Source organism: Eleginops maclovinus, chromosome 2 (genome assembly GCF_036324505.1).
Source record: "Eleginops maclovinus isolate JMC-PN-2008 ecotype Puerto Natales chromosome 2, JC_Emac_rtc_rv5, whole genome shotgun sequence".
In the NCBI taxonomy this organism is placed as follows: domain Eukaryota; kingdom Metazoa; phylum Chordata; class Actinopteri; order Perciformes; family Eleginopidae; genus Eleginops; species Eleginops maclovinus.
In genome coordinates, this window is record NC_086350.1 from 13,470,597 (window position 1) to 13,494,141 (window position 23,545).

The 23,545-nt window shown below is 41.5% G+C and overlaps 1 protein-coding gene across 1 annotated transcript in view; it reads right to left on the minus strand.

Annotated features, from left to right (window-relative positions):
* Positions 1-23,125, minus strand: part of igf1ra (insulin-like growth factor 1a receptor) — a 74,650-nt gene extending 51,525 nt beyond the window's left edge. The window contains 2 exon segments of the mRNA XM_063901806.1: positions 13,256-13,819; positions 22,038-23,125. Coding sequence (XP_063757876.1) covers positions 13,256-13,819; positions 22,038-22,143 — 670 coding nt within the window. The 5' untranslated portion in view covers positions 22,144-23,125.
* Between the last annotated feature and the right edge of the window lie 420 nt (positions 23,126-23,545).

The following is a 23,545-nucleotide window of genomic DNA, read 5'->3' on the forward strand; positions in this document are numbered from 1 at the left end:
ATTCAGCCTGAGGAAACTGTACTCAGTGCAGATGAGTGACCACAAACGCAGAGCAAAAACATTAGCATCACAATGCCACAGTTCTTTGAACAAAGGCTAGTTTGTGCCTGAGCAGGCTACAGGCATGCAGTAACATACATACAGTACATAGAGCACATGCCATATACATGCCGGGAGGCAGTGACAAACATCCTGGCCCCGGAATAATTTACACCATGACACACATCTGGAGTTGGGTTTGAAATGCATTTATATTTAAACATGTACTTCTGTTATGGTAAGTTATTGAGTTAATCTAAGACCTTTAAAAAGTTGTCATGCCAACACCTCAAGCCGGTCTTTTGTGTTTGCGCTTGCAACTGAGTTATGACCTCCAATCCGATTTGGATAAAGCTTTAAAAACAGAAAAATTTCAAAAGAAAAAAACATTAGCTTATTCAAGAAAAAGCATGTCTTGAATAAACTAATGTTTCATAACAGCAATTTAGATTGAGCTATTGTTTTGTTTCCAACCATGAAGTTATTGCTGGTCAAAAGGCTTATTGTAGAGTAAAGGCATACAAAAAAGGAATGTGGCTCTCATCTTTACTTGAAGCTATTTCCATGAACAGAAAGAACAACATGGTTCTTTTTTCGTACTTGAACCATGCATTGAATTTGTCTAAGTTTCCGCCTCCCTACCACACATCATTCCTTTTCAACTCATATTATTGATGTGCGTCCATACTGTAGCTAAGGGCCTAAACATCAGATAAACAGAAGTGTTGCGGTTCCAACATTAACGGTTGAAAAACAACAGAGAAAGTCAAAGCAGGATGAAGTTGTAGGGGTTTTCCTAAATAGAAGCATCAGTGTCATTACCCCACACAGGCGGAGGAAGGGAGAAGGAAAGAAAAGGGTTGAAAGATAATACCATATATTATGGAGGGAGGTAGGTGGAATGCAAAAACAAGCTTTTTACAAGCAAGTACATGTCTGTTTCTGAAAAGTGCTCACAACACTACATTTAGAGCAGAAGAGTGTCTCACTGCTGGGAAGGGATGAGACACGGACCACAACAGCAAATACACTAACCTATTTTTACAGTATCATGTTGAGATGGTCCATTTTAACCTACTCATCGACAGCAGCTCATGGCATCTTTAAACCACATCCCAGTTAAACAGAGGTGTAACACAACAAAGAGCTAAAGCAAGCCGGCCATCACAGCGAGGGGAAGCTAGACTGAGTAAATGAGTGAGTAATAAAATATGAATGAGGATGGGCGGTGTTTACACGCAAGCTCTGGGCTAGTGTCTGTCATGTTTATCAGACAGCCACACAGAGAAAGACGATTCCTGATGCACACTCAAGTGCAGGCCCCGCAAGCCTTGTCACTGTAATTGATGCGCTAATGGGAGTGGGAGGTTGGCTATGGCGTCGGAACTAAAGGGGACAAGTCCAGACTGGGACTTCAAAAGGCCTGCTGGACGCTTATCAACAAATGCGCTCTCATCAGACACAAGAGGACAGAGCAGATGAAAGGAGTGCTAATGCACCTCCACCTCCACCTCCACCCCCGTCAAACATTCATCCTGCTCTATCAGCAGTAGACGGGAGGAGCCAGGCTGCCAAAAGAGGGAGAGTAGTATCAAAACATGCACAGACAATCAGGCAGGGTCAAAGAGTTTTGTTAATAAGTGAGCCTGTCATTAAGCAGCAGATAGTAGGCTTAAAAAAGGGCTGAGATACTATTCAATAATAGTATTATGATGTTACTTTCATGTCATGTTACATTTCACCAACTTTAATTGTCCTACACAACTGTAGTTAAAGGGTTGCTTTACTTAGTGGGTTTTTCTACATGATCAAGAAAATGCAGTGTAGTTAAAGAAAAAAACCCTGTTTTTTAGTAAGTGGAAATTGAGTTCTCAAACTCCTTTTTCCAAGTTAAAGAATTAGCATATGCGTTTGTGTTCAAATGAGCATTTACAGTAGGGAAATAGAGTTGTTGCAAGTAATAATGGAAAAATGTTCATGTCATGATATTGATTTAAACCACGTCCCCCAGCTTTAGGCAAGATGACAAATCTTTGTGATGATCTCATTATGGGTCAGCACTGTGTTGCCAGGCAGGTGTCCTGTGGGGTTACGGGAAATCAGACAAAATTATCCTGTCACCTTACCTTACCCTATCTGTCACCATAGTCAGAATAATCTGTAATGTCCTGAGAGTCTAAAGCCAATTTAGCGAGGATGAATGAGGATAGTGGCAGCTCCCAGGTGACACGGCCTTTCCCTCCCCCCGAGCAGCAGGCAGAGATAGAGCTACAGTGGGGAGCTCCAGAGACCTCTATATTTATCTGACACAGTAACAAGCCGCTGTCTGACTGCTGCCTGCTGCAGTACAGCTGCATAGTTTCTATTCACTCGAACCTACGCCCTCCCCATCCCTTCTGAACTCTGCAACGCTGTGGCCAGTGATCAGGGAACCAGGGATGACACAGCAACATGTCACCACTTTAAGAGTCATGACATATATTTGTATCCGAGTCTACAGGAAGGAGAACACAGAATTCTAGCAGTGAATAGCTCAATGACGGCACTTCGCACTCTGCTGGATTTCTCTACAAGAGGAGCCCTATTTCAAAAGTTGAGACCCATATTTCATCTTGGGCCACCCTGATGCTGACAAAGCACCAACTGGTGATTGCTGTGTTTGAGTGGCCCACTGAGGCGGCCCGCCAAGGAGCTGCCGTTGTGCCAAAACAGTCATGCCAAGAGGGCTGGAGAAGGCAGAGGAGCCCCAGCCACCTGTGCCCATTAGGATACGCGCTGACAACTGCACTAGGCCCTTGGGAACCCACCAAAACAACCGGAGGAGAGAGAGGAAGGGGACGCACCAGACAGGGTCATTGCCATTTTTTTGTTATTGACTGAAAGCAGACTAATGACATTAGACAAGTGACCCAGCCTTATGCATTGTTGACACTGAAACACATGGGGGAAGATTTGAAAACAGCTGACATGATCAACACTTTTTTGGATAGCTAATATAACATCAATGCTGGCTAACAGGGAGCTTTGACAGGAAGTGTTGTCACAAGCGTTCCATTTAGCGTGGTTGTTTATGCTCTTTCATGTCCGGGTCGTGCATATGCTCCTCAAAAGAACAGACGGCAAAACACCACTGGCACGCCGAGGCCTGCCTGCTATCTGTTTTATAGACACACACATATTAGATCCATGAATCATCCTGAGCTAAGCTGTTACAGGATACTGTTAGTTCATTTTTCTTTACTTATTTTCCAGTATTTTTTTTAATAGTTTTGATAATAACATATGTCCCTATTCAAACAAGAGCTATCTGGTCAGGCAACAAGACACATCCCACATCGACATACACTGACAAGCCCTTGGGAATTGGATCTGTTTTCAAAGAAACACACATCTTAGCCATGTGTGGAGGGAAAGGTACAGGGAGTAGATTATATCCCCAACCCCCTTGCCTCCTAACAACACACACACACACACACACACACACACACACACACACACACACACACACACACACACACACACACACACACACACACACACACACACACACACACACACACACACACACACACACACACACACACACACACACACACACACACACACAAAAATAGAGGAGCAGTGTTTCTGTGACCTCAGGGAACCTCACTTAACTATTCTGGCAAAGCAGGATCCTGTCCTCTCCCTGCGGTACGTCAGTGAACATCCTCACCTCTGCAGGAGAGATTTGTCAGCAGGAGATTTTTTTTTTTCTCACTGTGGAATTAACCCATGCTCCCAGAGCTTACTTGCAGGCATGGCACATTATCTCCCAGGAAACACTGCCAACCCAGCCCAGCAGTGAGTAAATGGCTGGTCTAGCCTGTGCATGCAGACAAGAGGCAATGATCAGGCAGCAGGCGTAGGCACTCGTCTCTCTCTCTCTTCTCTGAGAGGCATCACTAAAAAGGCGGAGATAGCATCCTTCCTTCCTTTTAGAGCAGGGGTAAAGGGGACCTACCACAGAGCCATGGGGCCCCTGGGCTCTGCGAGAGGAAGTTATACTATTCACTCAGAATTATGAATGAGTGGTGAGAGCAAAGGATGAGTCACAGCTTCCGAGCTATACAGCCAGAAGGCAGCAGGCAGCCTATCACCAGAGGCAATGGGTGGCTCAAATAGGCGGCATCAAGCATGCTGGAAGCACTAGACAAACACAGCAGGCACAGCCACAGTGGGCACACACAACCTGGGAACAAGTCGATTTAAATTTGTGAACGAAAAGGATGGCATGTGAGAGAGAAGCTGGAGCGCATGAGTACCTGTGTGTTTGTGTGTGTTTTTTGAGGCTTGCAGCATGACACATAGGTCCTATTTTGGTCAATCAAATCTATGAGAGGAAACCTAGGAAAAGAGGCCAATCTGTCAGTGCTTTGAGAGGAGTCCTTTGTTGGCCACAGAGGACAGGAGTCGGATAAACTCACGAAACCCGGCATCAATGGACAATAAGCCCTGCTGTTCATACATGGACAATAACACACTGTATAACTGTGTCATCATGAATGAACTTTGCTAGCTTGCAATCACCACATAGACAATTATGCAGAGAAAGACAGTGTTGTGGACATTAAAAGTTAGCAAGAGCAGTCAACACGTTTGTGGCTTTTCATGAGTTACACCACACTCTGCGCAAGCAGTGAGGCAAATATAATATCTTTCAATTTTGCATTTGGGAGGAACTCAAAACAAATTAAAGTGCGAGGCAAAAAGAATTCCATTCTAACCAATCACACTCGCCACTCTTGCCCCAGGCCTCTCAAAAGTCCAAAGGCAACCTATAAAACCAATTGAGCAGAAAAACTATTTGTAACCAAATAGAGTTTTTCCCCTTGCTTTAAGAGGCTCAGGTTCTGGGTACTCAGTGAAGAAGGTCTCTGTTTTGGATGAATGTACATCGGGCGGTAACACTTCCCAAGAATGACATTTATGAATGTGACCTAGATGGGAGAAAATGTGGCAAAGGCCAGGAGAGGGAAGGAGATGGAGGGAGGGATGTAGATGGAATGCACTGAGACAGAAAACACATAGTACACAAAGAAGCAATCACAAATGCTTATTTTTCTGATTTTCTGATCAATTGACAGCTGATGATTGTATAAATATTCAATTAGATTAGGGGTGGGCGATATACCGGTATGATAGTAAAAACCGGTATTGTGCTGCGCCATGATATGAATTTTGAGATATCGTTGATACCGCGGTATTCATAAATTCATAAATTGGCGTTCATATTGGGTCGCATTGTCGAACATTCTTTGTCTTCTGAAGTATATTCAAACGGTCTTCGGAAGACTAACCTAACGACAGATCTCCGCTGGATTAATGAATGCCTGGACGTGTTCCTAAACAGCCTGTCTGTTCCTAAAACAGCTGTGCACAGAGTTCTCGTGCACCTAATTTCCATACAAAAACGCGTCACGAGCTCCTTATAAGGGCATGCAAGACGTGTGAACAATCCAGACTCCACAGGCAACGCGAAAGCAACTTTAAACGATCAAAATCATGACATTATTTTAGGACATCACAATGTCTAGTAGAATCATGAATGTAGATGTGAAACGGAATTTTTTAGTCCGCGATAAGCATAATAGCGTGTTTAGAACAAAGTTTTGGAAATCTTTTCCCCCGTGACTGATTTCGTAACTTCTAGCAAGCAGGGGCTGGCTTGAGCGGAATGTTTTTTCAGTGAGGAGACGCACAACGCTAAATGCATATGCAGTGAATGATTTTATGCCCATTATTTGATTTAAGTAATACAATACAACAGAAGGTAAGCAAGAAATAAAGGCCTGGTCCATATACAAGCCTGTCCCAAATAAAGGCCAGTACGATGTGCAGCCTAAGTAAATAAAAGCACTCGGCCACAATTTGAGGATTTACGGTGTAGACCTATTTTTATGAGCGGACGTTGCAAGCATTTTTTGCTGCGTGGAAGTAGTGCTAGCAATAGTGGATCCAAAACAAGAAGAAGAAGACGAAGACGACGAAGAAGAAGAAGACATTGAAGAAAAAGAAGACATTGAAAATTAAAGATGAGTCAACAGGCAGAAAAGAATACCCAGGTGCAGGATGACGAATTGGTGAAAAAGAAAGGGGGCACCTCTGTCGTGTGGACCTGGTTCGGTTTTAAGATCTCCGACCTCGAACAAAAAAATATCCTATGTAAATTGTGTCGCCATGCTGTTTTAGCGAAAGGTGGAAACACCACCAATTTCTTAAATCACCTTAAAACGATGCATGTACGAGAATATGCAGATTGCATCAAAATGCGAGAAGCAATCAGCCCAGAGCTCGACCAAAGACCAAGCCAGACTTCCACTCAATCGCTTCAGCAATCACTACAGACATCATTCGCTGCCGGTACTCGCTATGAGCAGGACAAGCAAGAAATGGAGAGACATCACGGAGGCTATAACCCATCACATTGCGAAGGACATGGTACCCATCCAAACTGTGGAGAAAGTGGGTTTCAAAAAGTAACTTCAAACTCTGGACCCAAGGTACGAGATCCCGAGCCGCAAACTTCAGCCAGAAATGCCTGCCTCAACTTTACTTGGAATGTCGGGAGAGAGTTTACGGCGAAGTAAGCCAAGTCGATGTATGATGTTAAAATACATATTTTGCCTCAACTAATGTCATTTAACTAAGAAGGGCTATTCAAATGTGATTCAGATTTTTTTCCCCCTCATATATCGTGATATAATATCGATATCGTCTGGACAGTGAAAAAATATCGTGATATGAATTTTACCTCATATCGCCCACCCCTAAATTAGATTAATAGAAAGAACAAATGAACAACTTTATTTGTTGACATGTCTATCGGCATAAAAACATCTAGTTTATACGAGTACAATAAAAATGATTCACACTTTTGTGAAATACCAATATTCACACTTTTGCTGGATTTAAATACCTAGATTGATAGCTCTATAACTTCTGTCTGTTAAATTTGAAGCTACAGTCAGCAGCCTGTATCTCTCCAAAAGTAATAACCAAAACCTTGAAAGGTCATAGAGACACAAAAGGTTTAGTGAGATGAATCCGTACAACTGAATCGCTTCCATATCGCGTTGAAATGTTGTAGTTTCATATTTACGCGAAAGATATGAAAGGAAGTGAATATGATTATTTCCTTAATATGTATTTATTCCTTTAAAAGAGGCTCGTACATCTGTAACAGGTGATGTGTTAATATAACTAAGTAATTGCTTCGCTAAACTAGCTAAAGTTTTTCTTACTTTTCACTTCACAATTTACAAATACACCAAACTGGCTTAAACCCGGAAATCAACATATGAAGGCAATAGATGAAAACATAAGATCATGTTTGAATTTTTTAGTTTTTACCCACTAAAGGTAACCGTACATACCTAAGCCAAAGAAGAAGCAGTAAAGGAATAACAAAAGAAGCTGGTGTGTGCCCGCTCTCTCTCTCTAACTCGCACACACAACAAGAGAGCGCTATTTACAGCTTGTTGTCGCTTCTCTTGCCCTTCGAACACTGTTTGAAAAGATATAAGCGTCCAAGAACACAAAGAAAACGAAGAGCTGCCATGAGGGGCTTTGTCTGCGTTCTCTAATGTATTTATTTCAATGACACCATGGAGTTGTAACACTGAATCAACAGTCCCGAGTCTTCCGGGAGAATAAAAGAGACAAGGGCGTGTGCGCACAGGACCACTGTAGCTCACGTGTTGAAAACATCTTCCTGAAGTTACCTTACAAAGGCCATCCACATTAAAGTGTTGAAATGCTGAGCACAGGCCAAGTGTCTCCTTTCTCAAGAGGTGGCGTTGACCCGGTGAACAGAAAGAAAATCTGAGCATGTGAGTGGAGAACATGATGGATTTGATTGTCCCTTCTTTATTCTGGTGGTTGTGGGAGGGCAGGAATGAATGAGTCTGATCAAGATGAGTGCCATCTCTTTGGCACTCACACTGGCACGATGCCTAAGCTTTGTACAAAATGGAGCAGAGGCGTGCGAGTAGCTCATGCCGGGTGGAAACATCAGATGTGTGCGTACTGAGTCATGGTGCTGAGTGTGCCCCCAGGAAAGCACCACTGTCAAGACTTGAATTGTATCCCTTTTCTACATCCTGTCCCTATAACCACATGACTGTGATAAGGTTCAGAAAATACATGAAATATTTAAAAGCTTCCTTGTATCGGCTGTGGGGTATTGGTTAAACAAAAACAACTGACAGATGTTTATAAGAACTCGGGCCACCTTGGCACACAACACACACACAAAAGAACTGCGTCATCAGTTTACTTCTCTCTTATTTCCAACAAAAAGCCTGTGTATTGCTCTGCACATGTAGTCTGCACATACAGCCTGTGCTGTGAATTCCCCCTCTTTATCCCCTCACAACTGCAATGAGTAAGCCAGCAGGAATTTCTACCTTATATACTTAAAGGGGCAGACTCATTCCTCCCAACTGAACATACATGCCATGTATCTAAAGTATCAGCAAATGTGGCTCTTAGCACAAACCGAGCCTCGATTCTGCTCAGTTCCATCTTTCAGCAACCACGCTTGACAACAAGAAGTATGAGCTGTGCGGTAACTCCAGAAATATGTGAACAAAAACCTTTAAAACATAAGGGATTTCCATTTTGTTTTCTCTCTGAATCATTTAACGTATTACAACCAACATGAACAGTTGAAAGAAACATTTTCTGGATCAGCTGGATGTAACCCTGATGAATTAAAAGACTATCCTTCTGATTGTATTTTGTCAATAAATCTAAAACAAAGACCAAGACCAACAAATTACCGTAGTATTTTCATTGTAGCCACAGCCTGACGCAGCTTGTTTCTAAGAGGCATAATGCCCAAAACATATTAAAAACAGAATATTGAACCACATTTCCGTACTGGGTTCTTTTTTATTATGATGAACATGGGAAATGAACTTCAATTTTGATGCAATCACACATACAGTATTCTGGTGCCATAAATGCCTTCTAGTGAATCATACCCACAGCTTACAATAATTCTCAACAATTTTAGTGCAGCGCAAGCATGTTTGCCAAAACCTACAGAGCCCAGTTACAAGGGAGATGACTGGCTGGAAATAGGCTGTTTTTGTGTAAATTACATAATTTGTGACTCTTTTTTAAATACAGGATCAAAAAAGCATTGGGAGACAGGTTTTGGGGTTTCTTGACAAAATATTGCATGCCCCATCTTTCTCAATTCTTTCAAGATGAATCAAACTATAATAATTGCAAAGAAAAAACAACAGAAAGAGAAGTAAAAAGATTCAGTCTGCCCGTATGAACCTGCTTACCCTACATCCTCTAAAAGTAACTGTTTTCCTGATGTGAAGTGGCCTTAGGTCAGAGCACTCAGACCATAGATATCAAGTGGGTCTCTGGCAAAGAGCGAGCAAACATATTATCAAATGCAAAAGTCTCTCAGGCCGGTGGAGAGCTCTCGCAACTGCCACGGCTCAGAAATGCTTTTTCTCTCTGCTGTGTTTTTTCAGGGGTTCAGTACAAGGACACACAGAGCACAGACTGTCAGTGGCATAACAGGACAGCAGGGCTGCTTACGTCAAATTTCACCTTACACCACGATAAATGCAGACACTAAAATGCAAAATGACACTGCACCACTTAACACCTCAGGTTTGCCTTCTCAAAAAGCAAAGGCTGTGTCAGTATGTGGACATTTTCCTTCATTAAACATTCACAGGCAGACTTCAGTTCGGACATATTATAATGCAGAATTAAGGACATGGTGTTCCTTAGAATTATACAGCATACTGTAAGTTAATAATCTATCACATAAAGAAGACATGTAAGCAACGTGAGGAGTAGCCAGTAAAAGTGTGTGCCTCCCTGTGGAGCTATGAAGACTAACCTGTCCCGAGCCTGGGCATGGACACAGCAGCATGCTTTCCTGCTCGTCTGCCTAATTTTAAAAGCCTCTTGTCTATCTGGCTTTGGCTCAGGTTCAGGGGCAGAAGGGAGGCCTGTCTGCAGCAAACACAGAGACCTGAGAGGGCTATTTGAAGCAGGCCAGACAGTTTTAGTCACGGGATCCCCCAAACTCAAAGCAAACAGCGTGCGGTGTCAAAGCATCCAGGGCCTGGCCAAACAAGACGGTTGGCTGTGACCACTGCAGTGATGAAAGAATGTCTCCCGACAAGTAAACAGCGGAGAGATATCTGACAGCCAGAGCTGTTAACAGCCCCTGATAAGCCGAGCAGAAAAAGAGTGAGGTGAAAATGGAGGAGGAAACACCAGCAGAACCATTGACAAGGACATCAGAGACGAGATCCAGGCTGATGTCAGGCCAAGTGAGGAAGAAACAGACAGACAGTGTTTATGAAGAGGGTAGAAGTATGGGGGGAAGGAGGAGGATGATGAGGTACGAAACAAAAACAAGGTGAGTGACGGGCCTTTTTCAACCCTCCAAGCAATCTGTTTTAGCGCAAACGTGCTGTTGAGCTCGTTTACTTGACATTTGTCGGCAATTCCCCTCAGTGCCCCTCCTCCTGCGTACGCTCCTCAGTCAGGGCCTCTCTACGCATCGCTGCCCACCACTAAAAAGCAAGCATCCTCTGCTCCAATCTGCAAATCCCTACACAGACACTCCCACTCACTTCAATACAGCATTAACCTGGCTTATCATATAAACATTCACGTCCACTAATACACCCCAACCGTTGTGGGGAACAGTATCTGATAGGTGGACAAACATGTGGAAAGAGGAATGTTGTGCTCTGTGAAGCACCAGAGGGCCCAGAGGCTAAAGGCAGACAGCACTCCCCCTTCATGTAGTGTAATTAAAGAGGAGACCGGGCCATATTGACTACAAAACCACTGAATGCCCTTGAAGGAACATCTGTACTGGAGAAAAACAAGACAATTATGCACTGGGGTGGAGGGAGGAGAGAGGAATCTTAAGCAGGAAGCAGAGAGGTATAAACATCAAGCCTTTAAAAAGACAGGGTGAGAAATGTTGCAAAAGGGCATAAAGCCTGGAATATTAACAGAGCTCTAGCTTTATTCTGTCCTATTATTGCTTCAGTAACTCCTCCTCTTTTTCCCACTGTGTTGCTCCCCGGTGCCTTCATCTGCAGCCTTGAGACCTCAGGGCCTTCTAGATGAATGCTTTTACCCTGACCTCAGCCTGGGCCTCACAGAGCAGTGATCTGGTTCAAACAATACTCCTGCTCTGCCTCAAGACTGACGTGTGAGAACAGTTTTACCCTACATAGCTTCCTCTGTGGGAAGAGCAGACGTGACTAAAAGGTCCTTCACATTGTAGATTATTTGTAAGTGAAGCAGAATTAGGAAAGCCTATTTTTTTAAACAAAACAGCACAGCCGTCTGTGCATGAATCAAGGAATCAATAACAACATGCAGGGAGCTCTGGCAGGATATGGCATCCAATAAATAAACAGAGGAACCACAATAAACAAAATAGCTTTTCTATAGAGAGAGAAGTAATCACTAGGGAAAGGACGCAGACTTGATTTCCACTATTTGTTCGGAGGGTCCCCGGGGGTGAAGGAGGGTGGTGTGTGAGACTCCTAACTGACCATGGGAGCTGTACACAGGTCTTCAATAGAAAAGGGCTGGAGGAAAATGTTCCCACCATTACACACAGAGGAGAGGACAGAGAAACTAGCACGAATGCAGGCGACCAAAACAAGTTGAACAAAGAAAGAAAGAAATCCAGAAATGTATCCGTTTTATTTACTCCACTGACGGTACAGTACGGATATTCAGCCTTTAGAGTGGGAAGGACAAAGAGGCTTGTGTCCTTCAACTACCAATGTGTTAATAGTGTATGCAAAATAAACACATAAAAGGGAAATGAAGCTGCTGCATTGATATCACCCTCTAAACCGCACATAACAACACCTGTAGCCATCAAAACAAAGCAGCATTTGTTATTATATCTTATCAGCACCATTCCTACACACACACCACAACAACATCTAAATGGTTTTTGTGATGTTATTCACGGAGACACGATGAAATTAAAGCACCTGTTAATATACTTTAATTATCTTTAAAATGATTTAAATAGACTTTTCTGAATACAAGTGATTACTTCTTCAAATGTTAGGTTAGGGTAATGTGTTATTAATAAGTGAAGTCACCAAAGGAATTTCAACCACTGGTAAAAACAACATCCACAAACCCGCTGCACCCTAGGAGAAATGACAACTAGGAGCTTGATATCTTTAAAATAACTCGAGGAAAACGATACAGCAAAGAAACATGATATTAAATAACGACTTGGATCTGATGTCAGAACAAAGAGCACTGCTTATTCCGTCTTGTGTCAAACAGCCTGTAGGGTATACTGGAAAGTCTGGAACTGTCTTGCATTCGAAGAGGCATGGGACAGCTGATCTGGTTGTCCCAATGTCCAATCAAAAAAGCACAAGCTGTCTCCCACTCTGAAATCTGAGATCGTGTGAAGATATGTAATGTTGCTACAAGCTCCTACACTCGCCTTGAGAGCCGAGTGTGACAAACTGAACCCGATAAACTGAAGAAATTCCAACCTGCAGATCATAAGGATATTACGTTTCTGTATATGATATGACCCTCCTCTGAACTGTTTTTTAAAATGCATGACCCTACCGCTGGGCCGAAGTTAAACAAGGAAGACCCTCCCCCAAATTCTTCAATATACCCCTTTTCATAAATCGTAAAAAGTCCCTAAGGCAAATATTTAACTGACATGGTCCAGACAGGTAGACTAGCTCATTTCTTGGCAGAGCAACTTTAACCTCAACTGACTATGCCTTTCTAATACCCGGTGCTCTATATTGCAGCCATCTTTCACTCTGCAAATAGCCTGATCTAAAGACAAGGTCTCTATAATGAACAGAGAGGAAGTGTTTGCACTGGCCCGTGGACAATCCTGCAGCCTGACAGAAATGAAGGGGAAAACACTGCCTAGATTCATGGGATTTGTTAGCTGGAGAGAAAATGCAAAATTTCTGAATGTTTATAAGACTGGAAACCACCTACATAGATCAAAGTCACATCCGCATTTACTGTACTTATTATTACAAACATCACACAGCTGTTATCAACGTGTATCGAGCAAACATCTCCCTTTGAAGCTCCTTTTTCTTTTTTTCTCTGCATTATGTGCTGGGATAAAGGAGGAAATAAAACACCATGGAATTCACGTTACCTTTCTGGCACTGCGTGGAGGTCCAACAGCGGAAGTCGTAGTTGTCATTAAACGACGTCCTCTGACAAAGCTGGTTATCCTTTATGATGCCTGGGCAGACATTGTCACACTCCTTTGCCTTCTTATTTCCATTGAAAACGTTGTTGAACCTAGCATCCATAATGAGGGACCAGTCCACAGAGTTCAGGTAGCAGAGCTCAGGGTTCTTCTCGATCCGCACGGCTCCCCGGGTGATGTTCCTCAGATTGTACAGGCCGATGTCCTTCAGGCTGGTCATCTCGTAAATCACAAGGGCGTAGTCGTAGAAGAGATTTCGCCCGCGGATTACACTCAGGTTGGGGAAGAGAATGCTGAGGCTGTCCAGGCCCGAGACGCGAAATAGCAGCAAGTAGTCGGTGACAACTGTCAGCTTTGGGAAGCTAAGGGAGCGGAAGACTTCCTGGTTGATGTTGTTGGTCTTGTCGTTGATGAGGAGGATCTGCAACCAGCCCTCCACCACCGTGCAGTTCTCCAGACGCTTGAACTCGCTGATGTCATTTCGGATGTCGATGCTCGGACCACAAACTGGAAGACAAAGAGAGACAAAATATGATTGTGCAAAATGTTCTTAACCACACAAATGTACAATAGAGAACAATGCTTTTTTTGGATGAAATATGAAAGTCTGTAGTGGGGAATACAGCAATGCTACATATAGATTAGTATGTACATTACTTCTGCCAAAAGATTTTAATTATAGTAATCTTCCTGGAGCATATAATCCTGTGTGTCAATATGGTAAGACTGACTATGCTGGCACCTTGTCATACAGATAATACAGAGCTCTGAAAAGCAAATTTAGCACAGTGATAGGAACGTTTTTAGCTATATGTCTAAAATAAGTTTCTGTCAGGCAGGCATTTATATCATTAGAAGAGAGACATGTTATCATCAGGGTTTACTGAGGTCAAGACATTTTGAACAAAGAGGCGTTATTGTTTCACGATGAGGTTCCCATGTTTACATGTTGATATACCCTCTTACTCCCATCTTATTAGATTCAAATATTGCTTCAGTAACATCTTGCTCCGTCACCTCAGATAACCCCAGCATTTGAATTAGCCATTCCTCTGTGCTCGGAAAACAACACTTGAGACCACAGGGCCTGGAGCGTTCTCCAACACCACACATACACACACACACACACACACACACACACAGGCACACACACAAACAACAAAGACATCATTTATTATTGATGACAATCGACTTCCATCTAATCGTGCCTATCAATTACTACACCTGGGAGTAATGGTAGATTATATTCTCATAATGTTATTGTTCTCTAATGCAATGGTTCCATTACATTTTTTGTCTGATGTACTTTCACCGCACTCACAAATTAAATGAGCAGGTTGCCTTTTTAATCGACACCACATCTCGTTTTCCGACATGTGTTTATGTGAATTGATTTCAAACGGGTACTTATTTTACACTATTAATAATATAAAAGTAGATATTTTATTATTTTTCCATGTAATTGAAATGTTTTTGCAGCTGTGTGTGTAATAGGAGGGTTTGGTCAAGTTTGAATTCATACCGTTCATACCAGTCGTTGAAGTATTTACTATATAACCATTTTTTGAGTTAACTCTTTACTTTCAGATAAGTAGTTTAAGCCTTAAGCCATTCTTTTTATTGAACTATCTGACAATTTATTCTTAAGGCCTTTAAGCTAAATAAACAACAAATGCTAATTAACAATACAATGCTGTCTTTCAAACATTTAGCTTTTCACCAACTGTTTAAGCAATGTATCCACTAAGTTTTGCTTTTCCACGGTTTTTAATTCAACCATTTATTTAATCATTTAAGTTAGAAATTGAAACACAGTGTTCAGGTGTTAGAGCTGACTCAATATGTGTATACATTTAATAAGTAATTTATAGTTAGTTGGTCATTTCTTCTTTAAATTCTTAGTTTTTAACCTTTCAACATACCTGCCAGCAACTCTACCACCTGTGGTTCAAACCCTGTTAAGGCCGCACTGTCCTAATGCCACTGACAGAAAACAGAAAAGTTATCCGGTAAAACTGATTCAAATCCCTCAACCTCCTTACGATACATTTGGTAAATGAATTATGAAACAATAAATGAGTTATGTAGTAACAGAATAGGGACATCCTCCAGCTAACAGGGTTACGTATTATTTTTAAGTGTCTAAAAGAAGGTTCGACAGTCAGCACAGGAAATGCCTTGACATATGAGCTCCTTGCTTAAACCTGTTATGTTCTTACAGAGGCTTAGGATGCCATGGCAGTGAGCGACACCGTCACAGTGCCTGTTCAAAAACAGTCTCTGATCCTTGTTCAAAACACGAGGGATAAAGAGCAAAGAGCTAAACTGTTACGACTCAAAATAAACACTGTGCCACCAGTGCCTTTGTAATATGGCAACATTGTATAAAGAAATCATTGAACAATAGAGCATCTGACCAATGTACCCAAACATATGACAATGACTTGTATTTCTTTTCAAAATAACACTTGTGAGTAAATTCAATTCACTTCAGTGGAAACAAAAAAGGCCATGTTTGAAGTTTCTTGTCTAAACTTTTCCTGCTAAAAATAGAACTTGCATTGTTCACAGGGGTGAATGGGCTATATTTGCTCCTGTCAGAGTGTTTCACTTCTCTAAATTTAGAACGGAAACGATTACTCCACCAGAAAATAGTATTTGCCTTTTCCAATCAACACCAATGCCCCTGGGCTCCACTTGTGAGCCATCGAGCTGCATGTCCTCTTTGTTTCATTGAGAATTTTCTCCCAGCTTCTCCAGCAGCCGGAGAGAGGGGGAGGAGGGGTGGAGCCACTCGAACACAAAGACTAATTTGTTTGTTAGTAAAGAGAAACTCTAGGCCCCACTTCCTGATGAGGGCATTAATAAAATCAGGGGGTGTCTGGCCAGAGAAATGGAGGGGGGGGGATACTGACACTAAGGAGAGATAAGGTTTCTGCCATTGGTTGCTATCTAAGGCAGTAAATGTATTTCAGTGTGTCAGATAATCTTTTATCATTACCTAAAATTGATTTATACAAAAGAAAGGCTGCTAAAGAGAAAGAGAGAAGAGTAGAGGAAAGGAATGCAGGGAGAAAAACCTCTTTGTGATTCCCTTGTTGTACTCATTAGGGATGTTAAGTACCAGGAATTCCAATCATTTCCTTGGAAAAGAATTGAGTAGGATGTTGCTTTAAACTAAGCCTCCAGGCTTCTCTGATTCTTGCAAAAGAAATGCATACGTTTTAAACAACAATGCTTACCTAAAATGTGGATATCAAACCCTTTATGTATAGTTCAATAAGCAGGAAAAAGAGGAGGGTAAAATTCAAGTTCTGATAAATAGTAAGGACCGAGGACTGATGGGGATATTTTAGCCAGTGTTCACAGAGAGAGATAAGCATGCGTACATGAGCCTGCCTCTCCCTCCTGCCTTTCTTTGCTCTTCACACTGCTGAGTAAACACACATATCTCCACAGTGTAATGGGATCTATGGGCTCATGTTAAGGATTGATAAACCTTAACCTGGCCCTCCATGGAAATGTCATCACGCACACGCACACACACACACACACACACACACACACACACACACACACACACACACACACACACACACACACACACACACACACACACACACACACACACACACACACACACACACACACACACACACACAAAGGAAGTCTTTCTTATTTAAACCAAGGTCACTGTTTATCTAAACTTCACATAAACTGTGACTCAGTAATCTTTGGCCGACGGAAGCATGACTCTCAGACCGCATCATGCGTTTATCAGTTGCGTTTTAACAGATTTAGAATGTGATAAAGATTTCTACTAAAAAGTAGAGTATTTGTATTATTTAGCATGTTTATGTCAACATGCTGGGTACATTTTAAACATTGTTTTCTTTTAAAGATTGTATGTGTATAAAAAATATCAAACAAATATTCCTTTATCGGTGTTCGAGATGCTCCACTGTCTGCACATTGTCTTCCTAAAATGGAACAAACGAACATTTCTGATCAATAACTATTTTTAATTAAATGCACCTTTCATTCAACCTTTATCTCAACTTATAAACACTTTGAAGTTGAGACATAACTTATAATTGTAAGTAAAAATAACAATAAATATAATGAAACTAAATAAACTGAATATTGGGCTCCAAAAAAACTGAATTAAGAAACTTTTGGCAAATTAATCAAATCACACAACTTAAACTTAACAAAAAAAAAGAGTTGAAATGTCATATTGGGTTTGGTAACAAATGAACTTTCTTAAACAATAAATCACAGTCAGTGATAAATATTGAGGGATAAGGATTTCTATTTGCACATTAAAAGTTTCAAAATATATAGGCTACAATTTGTTAGTGTTTTATAAGGTTTGATATTTCAATCCAACATTTGGCTATTGTTTCCAGTCAATCCCAAAGCATTGACTTTTACTTCTCATGGTTGCCTGTGCTAAAACAAATGTTAACAAACAAATGTTACACAGCTAAGAATTACCTACACTGAAGGACAATAACCAGCATCAAAATGTTCCAACTTAAACTCAGTTGTAGTTCCTGCAGTGAGGACGCTGGTCACTGTGCGGTCATATCCTCTCACACCTGCCACATCAACTGGCCCTAATCCCCGGCATACTGGAAGTCATCTGACCAGCGGTCTGGTGGCCACTTCCCCTCAGTGGACCTTACTTCAAACACTGTGGCTCAGATTTCACCAAAACCCCAAACAGTAACACTACACTCTCCATCATAACAACTCTCTCACAAAGACTCCCCCTCTCCCAAAATAAGGGGAGAGGGCAGGAGGTGAAATACTCTATGTTTACATGCACACTAAAACCTGTTCACTATAAACAACAACATTTATTTTACTGTTGGATTACAGTAAAATATGGTTTGCATTGATTTTTATTAAAGGTTAATAGCTCTAAGGATGTCTGTAAGCCTGCAGGAAACGTACAAAATAAGAGAAGGAAAACTGAGGTATTTTATAAGCATTCAAAATTAAATGGTGATGAATTTACTACGTTGATTCTTGCGTTGTAGCCTAAAGTCCTTTCTTGGAGTCAACCCAAAAATATTTTTCCTACCACTGCAGCTGTTTGGGAAAAGAAAAACAAGTTTCTCTGAGCTTCAATCCATGGCCTCTTTTTGTGTATAGGAATGAAAATCCATAAAAGAAAATGAATTAAAGTAAATAACCAAGCCTTATTTTAGATGTTCTCTCTAAATTGTAATGTGAAGCTTTAGCTTTTCATATATGTTATGCACCTGTGCTAAAATTCCATGCAGTTACAACATGCACCTCAAGGTTTAAAGCCACATTTTTTTATTCAGTACAACAATCCAAATAACCAAGTTATGACCGAACAATTAAAATGAAACTATGAAAACTTTCCACGCTAAGATTCTGAAGACACCTCTGAGAATCGGGACGGATCCACATTCAGGTCTTGATGATCAGCTTTCAAGTAATACAGCAATCCATTAGAAGAGCTAACATTTGCAATCATCTCACAAACTGTACAATACTCCATGGGCCATTAAACCGGCCGCCCATGATGATGTATGTGCGGTTGGCCAGAGACTGTGTTGAGCAAATCCAATGACGGGCCACTTGAAATAAAGTGTTTAATTAAGCATTGTAAACCTCAGCTGGCAGCATGGAAGAGCTGCATGACAGCATTTGACTGCACAAACTAGCCCAGTGACACACTTCCACATCCTAACACAGGGGCATACCACTGACTCAGGCTGTCACGCTGAGTTCTGCTGCAGCACACAAAGAGATGCACAATGAATGCACATGCATGCACACAAAACACACACCATAGTGCTATAAACACTCACTACACTTTTTCACAGGGGGTGAGACCAGGCATTCCTGCATCCAGACGAGGCAGGGATGGGGGAAGGGAAAGCCTAGTGGGGGGAGTGTGTGTAACCGTGTAGCCCCAGTCACAAGATGGAGTGGGGCACCTTGGAGTAGAGTGACAGCAGTCATGTCTGAGCCACTTGCACTGTCACGACAAGGAGAGCTGCCCTGCAACATACCCCAAAGGGAGACATAAGGAGGGGTGTCTGTCAAACACAATGCTCGCTGGCGTTTGATTATTTATGCCGCCATTCAAGTTTTCCGGAGCAACATGTCCCTTAATAAATAAGTTAACAAGAACACTGGTGTGCCCTCATTCAACGGGACAGAGGCTGCCTGTACTCACACAACCCTAGGCCAATGTTGTTGGTGACATATCTATTTATAACCCTTATAGTATTGGTGCCAAGTCATGAAGTTAAGCGCATTGGTCTGTACTAGAGACAGCAAAAGCCAATAAAACAGTTCACAAACTCTCTACTCTTCCAATCAACAAAACCAAGTCTGTTTCTCTTGCAAGTGTATTTTTGCACACTCTATTTCCAAACACCAAGTCTCTATCTCCCCTGTGCTCTCTCTCCCTTTTAGAGACTTATTTGCTGCATACTTGCAAGCCATGGCATGGAAAGTTTACTGTGGTGAGAGTTAAAAGGGATCTTAATTACTTTTTTTTTGCCGTTGACAGATTATCAAAATGAACAGAGAGAGAAAAAAATGTTCAACCCCCTAATGGATATCTGTGATTTTCCACTAAGTGATGATAAAAGCAGGAAGTTCTGCAGTCTAGTGAAGAAAACATTATCTCTGAGCGATAAACTACTGAGACCCATCTTGATATTCGCCACAGTCTTTGTTTGCTGAACGCTTTGTTGTGGAAGGTCTGATGTGTTTTACACCACAGAGCGTTGGGATCTGAGAGCAGCCACTTGTCTCCCAGCCCCCTGCAGCGTTCATGGGTGTCTCTCCGGCTCAGAAGGGTGCACAGAAACGCACCCCCACATGGCTGTGGTGGGACCACTGGTCAATAGGGCTGAAAACATTTTTTCTTCTCTATTTAAATGCTAATAGAGGTCAGACTACATGTCTCCTTCCCATGTCAAGTTGTCTACATGCAACATCCCACATTTAACAGACAACTTATGAGTGACTTAAAACCCTAAACACAAACATACATACACAAACAAATCCTGCCATGTCACCTTAGTTACGCAGACAAACAATATCTGTGCTCAAGATGGAAAGATGCACCGGAGAGATTTAGAAGTTTACTGACCAGCAGGCACATGCTGAACTTCTGGTTTGATTGAGATTAGCACCATAACAACCCATACTTAACAAGGATCACGATTTTGAATAGCTTTAAAGTGAAAGTAGTCTTAAAAGAAATATTGATTATTGACAGAATTGCAAAAAGCAAAACAGAACAATGTTTTAATTAAAAGTGTACTTTTAAAGTTACAATAACACTGTTAAAACTAAGAAACGAAATAGAGCTATCAGACAAAAGGCAAAAGTTGGCTAATTTATCAATTTAATTAAGTTATTTCTGGGCCTAAGTATTTTTTAGACAGATTATGCATTTTGGGGGGGAGGGGTTTCACTGGATAGCCACAGAGTGGTTACAGATAACTGTTCAAACAGCTGTATAGGCAATACAAGCAATAAAAGGAGAAGCAGCCCTCATTGCCCCTTACTAATACCTAGTTATTCTATTAAAGCAATGGCCAAAATCTGCTTTGATTCCATCTCTAACAATAACATTACTAGATTGAACGACATTTTTTGGTAATAACAAAGTGATGAGTGCATGCTAAAACTTAAAACATTTAAATCACAGCATGGTTACTGTATTCAATGAGTAGAAGCTCAAGACATTAGTCATAACTAAAGCATGGAAAGCAGTTACATGTTATGAAGATACATTTTTAAAAAGTCTATATAATTAGTGGCTAAATCACTCAAATAAGCCTAACCGATAAATGGAGGGGGTTTAATAAGCTTATCCAGAAACTGTTATGAGACAAAATTGTTGTAATGACGTGTCTTACACAAAGTGTCATTTCATCAATGTAAGAGCATGGAGTTAGGACTGGGTCTGACTGGTCTCAACTCCTCCTGAATGTTAAAGTGTGCATTATCACTACATAGCTTTACACAGGGTTCTAGGTAGTTTACTGAGAATGTTCTCTGAAGATACCTTATTACCTTCTACAATTTAGTTATTTTTGTATTATGGTGACCGTTAATGATGAAAGAGTTCGGCTTAAGTTACCCATGTCATTTTGTTAGTTTATTTTAACTGTATGGCTGTTTTTAGAAGCAAAGGTTTGAATCTGATTTAGGTTTTTACGCACAGCGACGCCACACCACGAAATGCAAAATGGCCACATGGTCGTAGTAACCTTCAGCTCCGGTCCCTACATTCATCCCCTGCTCTCTGGATGTCTAACGTGGAGATTAAGGCGATGTGTGTTTCGTTCATCAGACTGTTTCTCAATAAACTAAACTGCTTTATGAAATGAGGTGATACTGACAACAATGAAGAAAAGGTGCTTGAATGTGTTCACCTACTGACGGGCAGCTACACCACATGGTCCTCAGCTAATATGTGAGTAAATAGCACACGTCAGGGAGCTCCATGATCCCTGGGTTTCTCACATTAAGCCCATGTTCTAGTATAAAAAGTCTTCCGCTTTTTTGTTTTAATAAATACATTTTAACTCATTACTCTTTCAAAACCAGTAATCTAAATCCAGCTGGGCTACAATAGGCACATTGTGTAGCATATTAGGGAATCCCTGTTTAATCAAAAGAAATCAACAAAATATTATAATAGTTAAAGAATACTTACTCTCTCCATGTGTGGACCAGATGCAGATAGTGGACACAGACAGCATCAGACCCCAAAACAAGGTCGGGCTACCCATCCGTGTGTCAGATCTCATGTTCCTTAGCATTATTCACCCCTCAAAAAAAAAAAAAAAAAAAAAGGCAGGGATAAAAATAAAATACAATAAAGAAGGTTGTACACGTCGGCTTCTTAAAAGAAAAATGAAAAAGAGGAGCAATAAATGTTTGTAGCCCAAAAAGGCTACACCGTGGTAGCCTGCAAATGCGTGATTCCAAGATTTGCTCTAAAAAAATATAAATAAACGTGTACACAACGTTATGACAGGGAACTCCTTTGTAGAAAAATAATACTAAAACAGTCTGCTATTTTTGCCAGTCACAGGGTACTTTGACGTCGGCTGGTATGGCACAAACGCCAGTGATTTTCCTGGATAAATGATGGTAATCCCCATCTTCAGTCTCCATCTCTTGAAAACAGCAGTGCGCGTACAGTGCGATCAGGCCTGGCAATAACAATTTCAAAATGCCAGGCTAAATGTTATTATTGGAAGCCTTTGACACCATACTACATTTACGCCAGTGTCGCTCTCAAGAATCCCCCGTGTGATTGAGTGTGTGAGGGGAGGTATGGGGCAGAAAACACGTCCAGATCCACAGGGGTGGTGGCTGCGAGGCTGGAAAATGAATGAAAAACCTTTTTTTGCTTATGCCATTCAACCAGCATAATCTCTCTGTCACCACCAAGCAGTCCTGGCTCGCGGTGAGAAGTCGCTTTTAAAACCAATTTTCCAGCTCCTCGGGTTGGATTTATCTACACCGTCAGTCGGGATTTGCAGCTGAAAGAAAACAGCAGACTTGTGCCACGCAGGAGAATGGCTCTCCAGCTAGACGACCTCGGCTTGGGTGGGAGGGAGAATGTGTCCACAAGGAGTTGCCCTTTACGAGTGTTTCGTGTGTTGCCTTTATCCTCATAAAGGAGAGAAAACAAAAACTCCCGTTGCGTGTATATCCAGAGGCTGAAATCCTACCGCTCGCCCTCGGTTAATGCAGGCTGTGGGTCTCCTCTCCTCCGTGGAATCCTGCTGTAAACAAGAGTCGGCTCCTCACACAGAAACGCACAGTGCTACGGTAAGGTGGCCGGGAGCAGGCGGGAAAACCCGGAGTGGATCAGGACCCGGGGATTCACAAATCTCACTATACCAAATCAAAACGCACACGGCCGCGCTGAAAAACCGCAACCCCAGAAAGCTTGATGCTAAAACAAAAATAAAAACAAATGCCATGCACAGTGTAGAAAAACCTAGTAACAAAAACGATTTGCATCAAAATGCTAACAAAATAACTTATTTTGCAGAACAACCAAGAATCACTTTACAAACTATAATGTAAACTATAGCTACTGTTGTTGGATTGTTGATCAGGATCGTTTAATACAATCAGAAATAATTTGTTGATTATAATCTATATTATTAATTTGAAAAAAGTTACAAGCAATTTACATTTTCAAAT